At 36.6% G+C, this 15,649-nt stretch overlaps 1 protein-coding gene across 3 annotated transcripts; it reads right to left on the reverse strand.

Moving 5' to 3' along the window:
- Positions 1–8,452: 8,452 nt before the first annotated feature.
- Positions 8,453–12,028, reverse strand: LOC114266639 (uncharacterized). 3 transcript variants are annotated; one of them, XM_082912283.1, is made up of 6 exons: positions 11,812–12,028; positions 10,206–10,416; positions 10,027–10,119; positions 9,830–9,946; positions 8,838–8,966; positions 8,453–8,746 (listed from the first exon to the last, which is right to left on the reverse strand). In XM_082912283.1, exons 4-6 carry the CDS (start codon positions 9,848–9,850, stop codon positions 8,564–8,566), a joined length of 333 nt encoding a protein of 110 aa, XP_082768409.1. In that variant the 5' UTR covers positions 9,851–9,946; positions 10,027–10,119; positions 10,206–10,416; positions 11,812–12,028; the 3' UTR covers positions 8,453–8,563. The 3 variants fall into 3 exon arrangements, with proteins under 3 accessions (XP_082768409.1, XP_082768411.1, XP_082768412.1); XM_082912285.1 differs by lacking the exon at positions 10,206–10,416 and having other exon boundaries at positions 11,812–11,951; XM_082912286.1 differs by lacking the exon at positions 11,812–12,028 and having other exon boundaries at positions 9,830–9,921; positions 10,206–10,345.
- Positions 12,029–15,649: the final 3,621 nt, after the last annotated feature.

The raw sequence follows: 15,649 nt of genomic DNA on the forward strand, positions 1-15,649 counted from the left end.
TGCAGCCCCATATCTATGCATCCAGGTCCTCCCTAAAATGATGTGATAATTTGCCTCAGAATCGATAATATGGAACTTGGTGGCCGAGTGAATCTCTCTGACGGCTAAATCAACTGTTACACATCCGATAGTAACTCTCCTTTCTCCACCGAAGCCAGTGATGACTATCGGCTGCTTCACAATGCGTTCTTCAGAGATTCCGGCCTTTTCTAGAGTAGCGCGAGTCATAATGTTGATGGAGGCTCCACTATCTAGAAAGGCCCTTTTAAACTCAACTCCGTTAATAAAAGCAGTCACATAAAGCGGGCGATTATGAGAAAAAGGATACTTCCGATCAGCCTCGGAGAAAGTAATGGCACTAGATTGCTCTTTTGCCTTCCTCGGGATAGACCCCTCAGTCGACATGCATTCCTCATGGTGTGCCTCGGCTATATTAATGATAGACTTGGTGATTTCCGTTCTTGCCTTCCTGGAAAGTCCAAGCTGGTCAAAGAACTGCTTGAACTTTACACAGCGTTGCAAGGTTTTGGCATAGTGATCCGGATCTTTTTCCACTCTTGGAGGCTCGTAGTTAACCATCTCCTCGGTCTCTTCAAAATGAGATGCCACATAAACATGGTGTCCTCCTCTTCCGTAGTACTCTTCTCCTCCTTCTGGATCAAAGGGATCTTCGCCATGAGTCATAAATGTTCTGCCCTCTGGATCGAGAGCACTTCCATAGTAAACTTGCTCACCCTCTGGCTCGAGGATGTCGTCTAGATAACAGTCATCGTCATCGAGATTGGCGATAGCCTCGATCATCGGGCCTTCATAAGCTATCATAGCAACATTCTTGCCCTTGTCTCGGTGTTGAGGATATGGTTGTTCTCGGATGTCTTGAGTCCCTCGCTTTTTGAACCTCAATTCGTCTGCCTCGACTTTATCTCTGAAGATTTTCCTGAGAGTCCAACACTTCTCGGTCGGATGTTTCAATGTACGATGGTAGACACAAAATTCAGGGCTCTCGCGGTCCTTTTTTGAAGGCATTTCTTCGACATAAGGCAATTTTAGCTCTCCGTCAGCCACCCATTCCTTAACTAGAGCTTTTACTTCCTCGATTCCACATGGATAAGAAACATTCCCCTTTTCACCATTATATTGCTTCCTCTTCTGGCCTCTATGACCTCCTCCTTGTGAATTTCGGGAATCCGGGGCAGAGGCAGCAGCAACGATAGGTCCATGAGATGACTTGAAACTAGTCTTGTAACTGGCTTTAAATCCGGACTCCTGAGCCTGAGGAATGCTAATGTTCCGAGCTGCTTCTATTAATGCCGAGAAGGTGGGTAGCTTGTGGTTAACTAGAAACATTTTGTACCTGCTCAATGCCCCTTCTAGACAAATTTGAACCAGATAACTCTCCTCAACTGCTTCATGACAATCCACAGCCTTGTCCTGAAACCTTTTGACGTAGTCAAGGATGTCTTCACTTTCTTGTTGTTTCTCTTTACACAATGTAAGTGTGGTCACCTTCTCCGCCACTTGAAAGAACTTGGAGTGGAATTTGTTAACCATTTCCTCCCAACTTCGGACAGAGTTTGGGGCCAAATTAACATACCAACTATATGCTCGGTCGGTGAGGGACTTAGAGAATTCTCTCAGTCGGAGGACGTGGTTTGAACCATGAATACCAAGAGTCTCGATGAATCGCACAACATGTTCTCGGGCATTTCCTTGTTTGCCGTCGAACTTGATGAACTTCGGCACTGTATACCCCTCAGGGTATGGATAGCTCAGCATCTCAATGGGGTAAGGCGGCTTGATGTCTGGATCAGGCAAAGAGGGTAAGGTCCTCTTGCCCCGTTCGAGATCGAACATGGCCTGCACATCGGCGAGAGTGAGAAACTGCTGAGGGAGAGAGTTTGATGGTGGTATTCCCGGGACTTGGCTTGTGGACCCGAAGACTGAACTAGGGGCGACTTGGCCATTCTGGTGCTGCGAATTCATCATTGGTGAGGACATTTGACGATATTGGCCATCAGCGCCTATAGACAAGCCAGTTGGTGATGGGACATTGAATTGAGGCCCGTAAAGTCCACTGTACGGCGCCGCTATACCGGGTTGTGCTTGCAGATTTGTTGTTGGCACCAAAGGAGGCCCGCTTGGTGTTTGGGTAACATTTACTGGTGGCGTAACAAGATTAGGTACGGGCAGAGCTCCCTTTTGCGCCATCATGCTCCTTATGTTTTCCTGGACACCAATAGTCGCCGGAGCACCATTCATTACACCAGAAACTCCCCCAGTCACCATTGGATCTTGGCTTGGCACGCCATGGAGCCCGGGCATGGGCAAACTGCCGCCGCCTACTATGGTTTGAGCATGTGTTACTGTGGCCGTGTTGCCATGAGCCATAGGCTGATTGGGGCCTACTTCTCCTTGGATTTGATTTTGCGCTCCGGCGGGAATAACTCCACCACCAGTTTGATTTCCGTTTGGTGCCGGTGCAAAGTTAGAACTCATCACCAACATGGTGTGAGTGAGATTCTGAAGAGTGGTAAGAATCTCTTGCTGAGTATTCTGTAGTCCTTGAATGGCTTCAAGCAAAAGTGGTTGATCTGGAGCCATGGTTCTGTCATCACCACCATTAGAGGATCCTTGTTGGTGAACTTCATCTTCTCCCGCCATCCTTGTTGGAGTTGTATGGATTCCAGATCTCGTTGAGACCATTAACCAATCCGCCTCCCCAGCAGAGTCGCCAAAATGTAGGAGAGGGTTCAAGAAAAGAGTTAGAAAATTCGAAGATCTTCGAAGATCCCTGAAGAACAACTTCGAATTCTCTAGAATATGATGAGAGGCTTAGATTCTTCAATTATCTCAACTTAGGAACACAACAACAAAGGAGATGATGGAGATAAGAGATTGGGTGAAGAAAAAGGCAAAATGGCTAGAGAATAGAATAATGGCAAGGCTCTCCCATGGATCTCCCACTTTCACTCTCAAGGTTGATAATGGAGAAGGGAAATTAGTTCTTTCCCAAGAGTTAAAAAATCTCCAAAATCCATCCCTTGTAAAGCTATGAGTGGGTGGTATTTATAGGCACCTCATGATGTAGGATGGAGCCCATGTGCAAGGCACATGGGGGATATTCTCTCTAACCACCTTGTCCGAGGAGGTGACCTCTCTGAGGAGGTGACTTCTCCGAGGATGAGAAAACCCCGAAGAGGAGATCAATCCCTCGGCGAACCCTTCTTCTTAGCCACACCTAACCAATGATCCCCAATCATCCCAAAGGGTCAGGGGTAGTCCCAGAGGACGTCCTGCCGCAAAGTATTGCCGAGTCTCATGGACCCCCCAGGGTCGTGCTACCTCGACCCGGGTATAGGCTAGTTTAACCGAAGAGTGAATTTATCTCCACTCACCGTTCTCGGGATCGGGTCCTTTGTTCGAACTCCATTATGCCCATGGTTCTGGTGCGTAGATCCCGGAAAGCTCCGAGCCCGCAAGTGTTCTGGGACTCATTAACGGAGCGACTTCTAGATTGCGTCTGAATCCGTTCGAAGCCAAGTGTTTAGGACCTCTAGGTTCGTGGATCCGAACCCTTTCGAGTCCGGGTGCCTCAGATCTCTAGGCTTGCTTAATACCCTTTCGAGTCCGGGCCCGAGTAAGTCTCTAGGTTCGTGGATCCGAACCCTTTCGAGGCTTAGAGCCATTCAGCCCGTTTGACGGCGATAAATCCAAGCCCACCAATCTTGGACTTGCGGTAAATTCGGGCCCACTAATCTTGGGCTATTGGGCCTAAATAATTTAGTGGGCTTAAATTAGCTCCTCTTACAATATATATAATCATTTAGGTTCCGTTTGTTTAGAAAGAAATAGATGATAGAAAATGAAAATAGCAGAAAGTGAAGTAAAAGAAAGGAAAAAGAAATGAAAATGTATATTTTTGCATGCATTTGAATAGATAAAAATTTTTGTAAGAAAATGATGGGAAAAAATAATAATCACTACATAACAGAGAGTCATAAGGGAGAAGCATGAGCAAAGAGGGGGGGGGGGAAATCTTGTCAAGATTTGTAAGAAAAAAATAAATTTTTCTATATATTTTGTAAGAAATTGTTAGCTTAACTAATATGCTAATTTGAATTATATAGGAAACTTTAGTTTCAATTACTTTCTAAGACTCTCTATCTAAACAAACACATAAATTTTTTTTTTTTCTTTTTCTTTTACTTCCGTGTGTTATGTATCTAACCAAACTGAGCCTTAGAATCCATTTTGAGTGTTTCCACATCAACAAGTTTATGAACCATTACAATGTGAAAAATGATAGTATCACAACTTCAGATCTACAAATGAATATGGGACAAAGTCCTTATCATTGTTCTACAATTTGAGCAGATTCAACCCGACCTAAATGACACAATCCAATAATTTTTAGGACTTGGCATTGTTTACTGTGTTTAGGCTCAGGCTTGAATAAAGTCATAGTGGCCAACAACTGGGCCAACTTCGATAAAGCCCTTTGGTTTAAGTCAAGACTTGGAGATAGATATTAACAACCCGATCCACAAAAAAAAAAAAAAAAAAAAAAAAATTAAATCATAATATTAGCTTATATTATTATGTCATGTCATATTTCGGTCATAAATTTTATTTTGAAATTTTTTGATCCACTCACCTAATTTTTAATCTTTTCAGACTATCATGACAACTACAAAATTAAAAGATCATATTACTCCCCAACTATAATAACAAATCCCCCCTATCTAATCACCTCACACCATTATTGCCTATTGTCGCCAACCCTCTCCTCTCTTTGATGTAAACAAATTTTCTAGCGCCGGTGATTCTCCTGTTGCGATTTAAACAAAGATACCTAACTCTGTGTCCATTTTTTAATTAAAAAAATATGAACATATAAGTAGATCTATCTGTGCACATTTTAATTTTGTTAAAATTAAAAAATATGCATAAATAGATAGGTCTATCTATGCACATTTTAATGATAAAAAAACAAAGACAAATAGTATGTCTATCGTGCACATTTAAAGTATTTTCAAATTAAAAATGGAGACAAGACTATCTATTCTTTGTTGTCCATTTGTGCATTATCTGTGTAATTTGTTGTCTATCTGTGCATTATTTGCTATCTATCTGTGCTGTCTATGCATTAGATGTCCATCTGTGCACTTTTAAAACTTTTTAAAATTAAAAAAACTGATACACATATATTTGTTTATTTTTAAATAAAAAAAATGAGTGTGTGGAGGTGGAAAGAGAACACTCCTTCGGTCCAAACAAGCCTTTGATCTTCCGGCTGTCGCCCAAAATAGAAATAAAATTCCGGACGATGGTGCCGGAATCAGCACTCCAACGAACAAATTAGTTCTTGTATAAGGGTTGGTCTTTTTAGGTTTCTTTGGATTTAAGTTTGTTTAGCACCTACCTCTTTATACAACTTCTCTCCTTTGATAGAGTCCCCCTCCTTGACTCTTGTTCCATGCAGCTTATCATTCCATCATTACTCTGTTTAGGCCCATCCCTCACCATACTTCATTGAAAAGAGCATTTTGGTCCCAGCTAATGGGTCAATGCCGACTTCCCCGATGTACTCGGCTCTGTTTAGTAGAGAACTATTCGGCGCTTCTTGATATTCGGCAATGGCTTGGTCCAGTGAACCCTGACCTTACTCGGCCCATATTTAGATGGGCTTGGAGATGGCGTTTGGATTTGTAATTTTTGTTTGGCCCCCACAATGAGAATAATATTTATATGGTTCTAAAACTTCAATTGGCCATAACAGTGTTTGGTAGTTTATTTTGAAAGTAATACTTTTTTATTCCATGTATTTTTTGAAATATATCTACCCAAAACAGCTGTAAGTGATTTTGTGTGCATTTTTTGAAAACAAAAAATAAAAAAATATTTTAGTTTTCAATTGATACTTTTTCACTTAAATCGTGAAACATAATATCGAAAAATCATGTCATTCGGTCCAGGAAAAATTTCAGTTTATGGTATTCAATCATTGTTTCCATGACACCAACCTTGCCATGGGTTTCCTTTGCGTTGACATGTTTTAAATTAGTTAGAAAATAGATTTATTTGTTACCTTACCGTATCTATTTGTTGCTTTGCCAAAGGTTCATTTGTTGATATATATATTTAAAATTTCATATTCAATATAAAATCTCTTTTTGAAAGATTTCGAAAAAGACAAATTCAGATATATTAATTTTATTAAAAAATATATTTATATAATTAAAATCATAGCATGTTATTTTTTTTTTTTAGTGCAAAATACATACGGACAAAAAATGTCAAGGATTATCCTTATCACCACATTTTGGGACTTAACAGCAAAAAAGTGCTATACACGTGTCCTTATGACCAAGAAATATCAAAATTTGGAAAACATCCTATAATGAATTATTCAAGCATATATTTATTTGATCTCATAGAAACAATATATATTTCTCAGTAGTGTTAATTCGAATGAATAATTTCTGATTGGATACTTGCAGTTTTGGGCTCTATTATTTTGTTGTGTGCTTTGGGCTTGGGCTACGATTTTTCTGAATTTTATAATTGAATCTGGGTCAAGGAAGCTAGGGCTCTTGGTTGATGAGTTGTAAGCTTAGGCTCAACCCACTATAAACAAGCACTAACATTGGTTACCCTCTATGTGGACTCGACTTGTCTAGAAGAAAAAGAAGATACAAACATGGACTAAATTGGGCTATGGTAAAATTTCAATGATCAAACATTCCACATCGCACCTGGTGTTAATTGGGCCTCTTTTCATCTACCGCCATTAAAATGAACTAATCACACATTATATATTATATTTTATGCAGATGTTGCATTACTGAATCTCAAATGTGAATTCTTAAAAAACTTAAATACAACAGTGATATCACATTATTGCTATCAACATCTAATAATTTCTTGTCATTTACATTCCCTTGTATATATGGCAAAGTGGTTATATCTAGAAAGGGAGGTTCAACCTCTACATATAAATTTATTGTGAATTAATGATACTGTATCATCAATATTATCGTGATACTAAATTTTTACTCTACTTGATGCCCTTGAGAGTTTACCGAACTTTACCTACCAAAACCACGTAACATGTCCAACTTAACTTTAAGAGTACAGATATTTCATCATTTCTTGAACTTGTACATAAATTCACATAACAAATAATTATAGACACCCTATTTTTCTCTGGCCTTAAGACTTCGGGGCTCTATGAAAAGCTCCCGATGATGAAAGTAAAGATCAGCTCAAGTATAAGTTGTGGATAAAGAAAGCCAAACATTTCAACACACGTTTTGGCCAAAGAGTTTTCCAGACCTTCAAACCTATTTTCAAAATGATTTTCTTAAGGCAAGAGAAACATTCTCAAGCATTTCAGCCATTTCAAACTTTGTGTATTTCAAAAATAGTAGATCTCTTTTCAAAAGAAACAAGCATAGGACGCTAAAATGAGTGAGAAGGGGGGAAAACCTTCTAAGAAGAGCATCATTGGACGCATTAGTGGTTGGACGAATAATATTTTGCGTGGCCAGACTATTTTTGAAATGACCGACGATCAATTTCTGTCCAAGTGAGCACATCTTGACCGTAAAAATATTGGCCGGCCAAGCCCTTTTGGCAGCCGACAGGAAGCTTCTAGAAGGTGGTCCCCCAAGACAATAGCTTGGGAGGACCTGGAGCAAGGCTTCATTTGCTATTTGTGTATTTGTTTTGTACAAGCCAAATGCTTTTATATGTATTTGGATTTAAATTTATTTTGTTATAACCAAGTATTAGCTTGAAAAGTTGTAAGCGTTTAGGGCATTCTCTTAATTGCTTATCTTTCATTTGCTTCTTTACCATGTAACACATGTTATAGATTCAAAGTTAGACTTATGAATGTATACCCGCATGTGTTGCTCTTTTGTACAAGAACTTGGAATTAATGGAAGTTAATTATTTCATCTTGTGTTGTCATTTAAGTAACATTGTGGATAGGTCATTGTATTTATTTTGGGGCGTTACATTTGGTTTATGTGTAAGTTTTTTTTCATTGAACTGCAAGAGGTTATTTTGAAACAATTAGCTAATGAAAAAGATGTACAAAGTATCATGAATATAATATAGTAATAAAAGTTAGAATTTATCTCACACATTGTTTTCTTGGGATGCTTTGATCTCTAATGAGGTCTTTTATATAGCTCATTACATAAAACCCACATTCCACGTTTGTGGGTTGTTGTGAGAACTACATGAAAGCATTTTCATTATGATTAGAAACTACATATAAAGTGTTATGCTTGAGCTGAACAACCATTAGCATAAATATAAGTATGATAAAATTAGAGAAAATGATATTGATTACCTGAACTACTTTCAAAACTGGATTGGTCCTACCCCTCCTTTGGGTAGTTTCATAAATTTTTACAAAAGAAATTTCAGAAGTCAAAATATTTTTAGGAAGGTGTAATACAAGATTTTTGAATATTTTTCCTCATCACCAACTAATACAAGATTTTTGGTCCAAGCAACAAAAAATCCTATTGCTTCTCCAACAATAAGTATTTCATTTGGAATAGGTATAGGAAGAGGAACATCTTTTTACTATAACAACTTGAATAGACATACATACATTGGATTCTCCTAATGGCACCGTAAGAATGACTTCATTGGGTTCAATTCTCTCATACACCGTACCATGAGCAACAATATTTTCAATATAATCTACTGCAAGTTTACACGGTTTGCCCTATAACACACAAAGTTAACAATGGAACAACTAAGAATATCACTAACAATATTAGAAAATATAACAACATCAACATATAAAAACTACACACCTTTCTCTTATTTTGTTTAGGATCTTGAGGTGGAATGTTATACTTAGTTCTCAACCTATTGTCTTGTGAGACACAATCAAGTTGAAAATTGCCTTTATCATCACTCTTCAAGGTGTTTGAACATTTGCTCTACAATAAATACGAAGATAGCAACATTAGAATTAATCGGATAAGGGGGGGAAGGGACTGGGAGGGTGGAGGGTGGCTAAATTGTAGAGGCTTTTTTTTGGCTTTAGACAAAAATGACACTATCAGCCCCAAAAGTGCATTAATTGATATAATACAGTAAAGTGCTTATTCCCCTTGAGGTTTCACCATGATGAACATGAGGACTACCTGTAATTCAGAACTCACCATTCACAGTAAAAGAATACCTAGACAAGGTAGTACTCACCATTCACCACTTTTCATTGTGTTTGAACATTTGCTCTATGACATACAAGAAGATAACAATTAAAGAACTAAGAATATCACCAACGGTATTAGAAAAAATAACAACTTTAGGTGTTCTGATGCTACACACCTTTATGATCTTTGCTTGGGGTGGAATGCCATCCTTAGTTCTCACCTTGTTTTTTGTTGAGAGAAAATCAGGCTGAAAATTTCCTCCATCACCATTTCTCAAGGTGTTTGAACTAGCATGTTCAGATTGTGGTGTATGTGGTGTTTGTTGTTCCACTGCACTGAGCCTAGCTTGCAATTGTACCACCATTACCTCAAGATCGTTATATTTCTTCTCCTAATGTGACTGATTCCCACGTTTAAGCAAGTGAAAGTAGGTGCTAGGTGTGACAGAATTTCCTACACCCCTTACTCGACTAAAATATTAAGGGTACAACAATGCCATAGTAAGAATGTCATTACATCCTTCAGTTGTTAAACTCCCATCACTTTTTTGTTTAGTCAACTCATCCTATAATATTACATTACTATAAAGATGAACAATTGAAGGAGTATAAAATAAATGCAATAAGTACACACAAATATCTTACAATTTTCGCAACTTGTTCCATAATTGTCTTGTCATCATATTCTCCATTTTGATTTTAACGAGCCTTTTTCCATAAAATGCTTCCGTCTAAATCTTTAGTAGATCTGGTATTACGTTCCTATCAATCAAATATACATCAATTTTTAAAAATAATCACATCAAAACTGCTATTAAATTGTAAAATTTATAACCACTTACATAGTCTTCTTGAAAGCGAGCGTAGCCCTTTCGACTGATTCTATGGTTATACTTATTTTGACTTCGTCTCCATTTCTGAACTTGAGTCAAAATCTTTAAAAATGTAACACACAAAGTTAATCCAAATGTATAGCATTTCATATTGACATTTTAAATAACTAAAGTTTAATTGTTTTTACTTCAAACTCTTCTAATAGTCGCCTTTCAAGAAATGAGTCCCAATGTCTTTGTTCAACGAATCCATAAATTGCTGGTGGTTTTGATATGATCTCAGGATTTGGATTTGTTTTCACGTATGTACTTGGTAAGTTCTTTCTTGAATGTCCTCCATTTTGAACAAATTGAAGATAACACTTTTTTCTTACTTCTTTCATCCAGTTTGTATGTTAACTGAGTAGTCAAATAAAAAAATATTATCAAAAGAGGGGTGTAGTTTATAATCAATCATATAAAACAAAAATACACAAAATTTAATCCATAAAGTGTAAAAAATGCAATTTTCAATAAATTGGAATTAGTGAAATAACCAAATAAAAAATAAAATAAAATTTATAAAAAGAGGAGTGTAGGTACTTTTGTATATCTAAACTACTTTATTATATTTTAACTGCTTCAAATAACTAATATAATTATTTTAAATTCCTATGTGTGTGCCCATGCTTCTAGTAGAATATATTTCAAGTAATTGGTAATGATTCTGAAATTTCACTATCAAGAATTTTTGAAGGACTTGGTTTATTTTGCTAATTTATTGTTGGGGGTGTTTGGGGAGCCAAAAATTAGTTTTTTTGGGTTAAAATTCACAAAAATACAAAATAGGTTAAATAGCTAATAAGACAAAATGTCACATTAAATTTGTAATCATTTCATTTTTTTTTCTCACAAATATCACATCTAACTACAAAAAAATAAACTCTCTTCCCAAACACAAATATTTTAGCCTACTAAAATAGCCAAAAATTAAAATAACCTAATAAAATAACCACCTTTTCAAACCAGGCCATTAATGTTTTAACTTTGAAATGAAAAGAAAATTGGCAAATCAATAAAAAAATAATATAAAAAAAAATAATCAAGGAAATTTTTATATGACTTAGAAACTTGTAAAAACACTTGTAGAATATATGTGCAAACAAAAAATACAAATAAAAAGAGGGTTGTGTGACGGTACTTTTTATTTTATTTTATCTTTTATTATTACAGGCTATCTTTGGTGTTTTTAATGGGCATGAAAGGAAAAAGCTACTGAATTTGTCTCCAACAACATTGATAGAAACATTATGAAGGGAGTGATGAGTAGACACAAAGAGGAAATCGTAGAATAAAGCTTAAGACCCCCATTGGGGGTGCTGGGGTCTCTCCTAATTGGCCAAGAAAACTGTTTTTTTTTTTTTTTTTTGGTTTCAGCCAGTGGCAGCCCCCCACGTGGAAGTGGGGGGTGCTGGGGGTCGTGTTCTGCTGGGGTCTCCAGCAGAACTGGGAAATCGTAGAGGCAGTGAAAGATGGGTACTTTTTCATAGACGCAGAGTTTCTAAAGGAAGATTCAAGGTACTTGCTGCGTCACCAATTACACTGAAACCCACCCGCCAAAGGACATCAGAATGGCAAGGAAACTCACTCACCAATCAAACAGAGTACCTATTTTCTGGCACCACCCAAAACCCTCATTCACAATGAAACCCCATATTTATATAATTCCACTAATAATAATCATAAACATAAATATATACAAACATATCTCATGAATGACATATGAAAGGGGCATAAAAAACTGAGAGAACTCACAAGAAGTTTGAAGAGGTTGTTGATTTCAAAAGACAAAATTCAATAGTGGTTGTTGAGTGAGGAACAATGGTGATTTTGGAGGTGGAAACCGAATTAGGGATAATGAATCAGAAACAGAGGCAAAGTGAATTGGAAAGGAAGAGTCTAATATGTTTGGAAATTCAATCTTCTTTGGAAGGGAAGGAGTCATGTCTTTGTGCTGAGAATCGTGGAAGAGAAAAAGCCGCAAGTTTTAGGATATATTTTTATATAAAAACAATATATTCAAAAATATATACAATCAAGCGTATATTTTTTTGTATACACTTATATAATCACAGTTATTTACAAAATGAGATAAAAATAAATACTATCACAATCAATTAAATTAAGTGTGATTAAAATATCAATCTAATTTTTTTAATCACACTTCTAAAAAAAGTGAGATATTTTTAATTCTTCTTGTGTGATCGTTAAGTATTATTGTTGTAGTGAAATAACAATACATTTCTGAACATAATATCCTTCCATTCATATACTTCAAGTGCACAGAAGAGTGACACATGCATTTATACATTCATAAGTCCTAACCCTGAATCTATAGCATATAAACAAAAGATATGAAATAAAAGTTAAATAAATATATAATGCCCTATTTGCTACAACTTTCCAAGATGGTACTTAGTTACACCAAAAGTGAGTTTAAACTTAATACAAATAAAACCCTAGACTTGTACAAAATAAATATAACAACAACCAAAAATAGAAGCTCTTGGCTCCAAGTCCTTCCAAGCTATTACCTTGGCAGAGGCATATCATCAGCACCTAAAAATGGTTTTCTACATAGGGTGAGTAAAAAACTAGTAAAGATACTCTAACACAGTGTATGAATCTTAACAGAGTTATAAAGTGAATGCATATGCAATACTCATGTCAAAATATTTTATATCTCTTTCCAAAACCATGCTATGCCAAGTTTACATGTCAAATATATCAATTCATTTCCCCTACAATAGAAAATAGGGCAGTGGGCACAACACTGAGAATCTTTAGGACGTGTCTGCAAGTAGGCTACAAGCACTACCAATTTGTCATTTTTACCAGTATTAACCGGAAGGCTCGACACCTAACTGCGTAGATTTACGGATTTTCACCAAGGATATACAGGCCAACATAATACCACAACTACACTCCTATCTAGACTTACTAAGGAATTCACCCATTTTTTCACAAAACAACAATAATTTCAATGTGTTAAATATGTTACCATGCTCAATGCAAATGGATGAGAAAATACTTTCAATTCACCTAATTCTCATGCAATTTCTACAACAATTATAGCTATCCTCCTCCGATAGCCAAAAACAGATATTTCTAAACAGATAATTAATTTTCAACACAGATATACTTTCCAACATTTCTAATTAGGAGTGATAATTCATATCCAACTGCACCACCACCACCATCATTGCTCCAATTTCATAAAACCAACATCAATTCCATTTCCTCTTTATAAAATCCAACATTCACATTTTAGGGTAAAATCCTTTTTTCTTTAAAAGTCAATTCCCATGGATAAAATCTATCATTTATCATAACCCAATCATTTTTATAAAGCCACAATCATATACAAGAGCCTATTTTGAAAACCTCTTTTTTGAATTTTTAAAACAAACCCTAGATTTTTGTTTAAAAATTCCCAAATCACAACATAGCTTAGAAAATCAAATAACTAAGTTAAAAACCATACAAAATGTCAAAGTAATCCCCACCTCAAAGAAGAAAACTCAAAGGAAAGATGTGTAGAACTTGACAAAGCCGAAAACACAAACTTTTTCGATTAAAACGAAGCCATCGACGTGCTCTACCTTTTTAACAAAGGAACTAAGGTGTAGAAATTGATGGATCAAGGTATATTTGGTGTTATATATGATTTCTAGAGAGAGAGGGAGTGTGTAGATCTGAGATTTAGAGAGAGACGTGAAAAAATGAGCCAAAAAGGTGACTTTACAGATTGATATATGCGCAGACTGCTCCAGCTATAGCGATTCTGATTTTGACCCGACCTTCATTGTATTTTGCACCCTAGTTTTGTGGTTTCATATTTTTGTTCATGTCTTATTCCCCTCATTGGATTGTAATGGTTGCGTTTGGAACAGGTTGGTTGCTTGGTTTTTAAACTTTGGGTGCCCATAATTTTAATTCTCCGCTCGAGCGACACTTCTTCCGCTCGAGCAGGCTTTGTGAACTTTCAATACTTTTGTAGGTTTGCAAAACTACTAAGAGAGTGTATTCTACGCTCGAGCGGTGCTTTCTGCGCTCAAGCGCTCGAGCGGTATCAGCTCGAGTGGCCTTTCTTGCGCTCGAGCGTTGGTTTGTTGTCTACAAAACTACTAGGAGTGTGCATTCTGCGCTCGAGCATCACTTCTTGCTCTCGAGTGGAACAACTTATTACGTCTGACGCTCGAGCATCACTTCTTGTACTCTAGCGAACTGTGCGTATATCAGTTCGCAGCATCACCCTTCTATATCACTTTTTCATATCTTTTTCTCTCAAAACCCTAGATCTAGAGCCTCTCTCTCTAAAACTCACTTTCTCTCTACATTTTCACCTAGATTTGGTAGTTTTTCTACCCATGGGCCTTTGTTAAAAAGGTAGAGCACTCCAAGGGCTCTCCGTTGATCCAAATAGAGTTGAGTTTTGGCATCTTTGAAGTTTCTCCATTGTTTCCTTGATCTCTAGCTTCGTGGTAGGGACTTTCTACACTCTTCTATGAGTTTTAACTTAGTTATTTGTTGATGTGTAAAGAATATTGAAACTTTGGGATGATTTTGAACAAACCTAGGGTTTTGGTCTAAAATCAAAAGAGGGATTTTCATATGTATGTATCAAAAATGGTTATGGGAGTAGATGTGAGATTGTGTTATGATAAATTTGCTGATTTTGATACCCGGGGTGGATTTTGGAAGAAAATAGAGTTTTGCCCTAAATGTCTCAAATAGTTATTTTGTATAAATAAATGAAATTGGTTTTGGGAATATGAAATTTGATGAATATTTATAAATGGTGGAGTTGGATATGTGTTACCTCTCACCTATGGAAATTTGAATAATTTGTCTACTTAGAGATTATGCATATGTTTAGAAATATCTGTTTTGGGCTATTGGTGGAGGATAACTATGATTGTTGTAGAAATTGCATGAGAATTAGATGAATTGAAACTAATTTCTTATCCGTTGTCATTGAATATGACTATGTCTTTGATACATTGTAAATTTATGATGTTTGGGAGAAGAAAGAGGATGTACTTCATGCTTGGGAGAAGAAAGGAGATGGACTCCATTGAATTAAGTTGGCCTGTGTACCAAATGTGAAAGTTTTGAAAACCGCGCGCATACATGGGTGTCGATTCCCGTGGATGAAATTTCCGTAAAATGGCAAAGAAATGGAAGTATTTGTATAATAGTGGTGTTGGTTAGAGACCCACTAAGTTGTACCCTCAGCTTGGTTGCTTGAATGAAATAGAAAATGATTTATGAATTGAGATAAAATGGATTGAGATATAAAGTTTGGCATAGAATGGTTTTGTAGAAGAATTATAAATGATTTTATTACAGGCATTGTAGATGTACATCATACTTATATCTTTGTTAAGATTTATATATTGTGTTAGATTGTTTTTACTGGGCTTTGGCTCACCTTAATTGGGAAAATCATTTTCAGGTGCTGGTGATATGCCTTAATCCAGGACTTAGCTTTAGAGGACTGTGGAGCTGAAGTCTTAGTTTTGTTTATTTTGTGTTTAACTTTTGTACAAGCCTAGGGCTTTATTTGTATTGAGTTTATAACTCATTTTTG

Source organism: Camellia sinensis, unplaced genomic scaffold (assembly GCF_055761805.1).
Source record: "Camellia sinensis isolate YWXY unplaced genomic scaffold, ASM5576180v1 Unanchor3, whole genome shotgun sequence".
In the NCBI taxonomy this organism is placed as follows: domain Eukaryota; kingdom Viridiplantae; phylum Streptophyta; class Magnoliopsida; order Ericales; family Theaceae; genus Camellia; species Camellia sinensis.

Coding starts and splice junctions, on each gene's coding strand:
- LOC114266639 (XM_082912283.1), bottom strand. CDS start 9,850: ATGGAACAAGTTGCGAAAATT. Junction 8,967..9,829: donor TGGAACAAGTTGCGAAAATT/GTAAGATATTTG, acceptor TATTTATTGTAG/AGCAAATGTTCAAACACCTT. Junction 8,747..8,837: donor CTAAACAAAATAAGAGAAAG/GTGTGTAGTTTT, acceptor TGTGTGTTATAG/GGCAAACCGTGTAAACTTGC.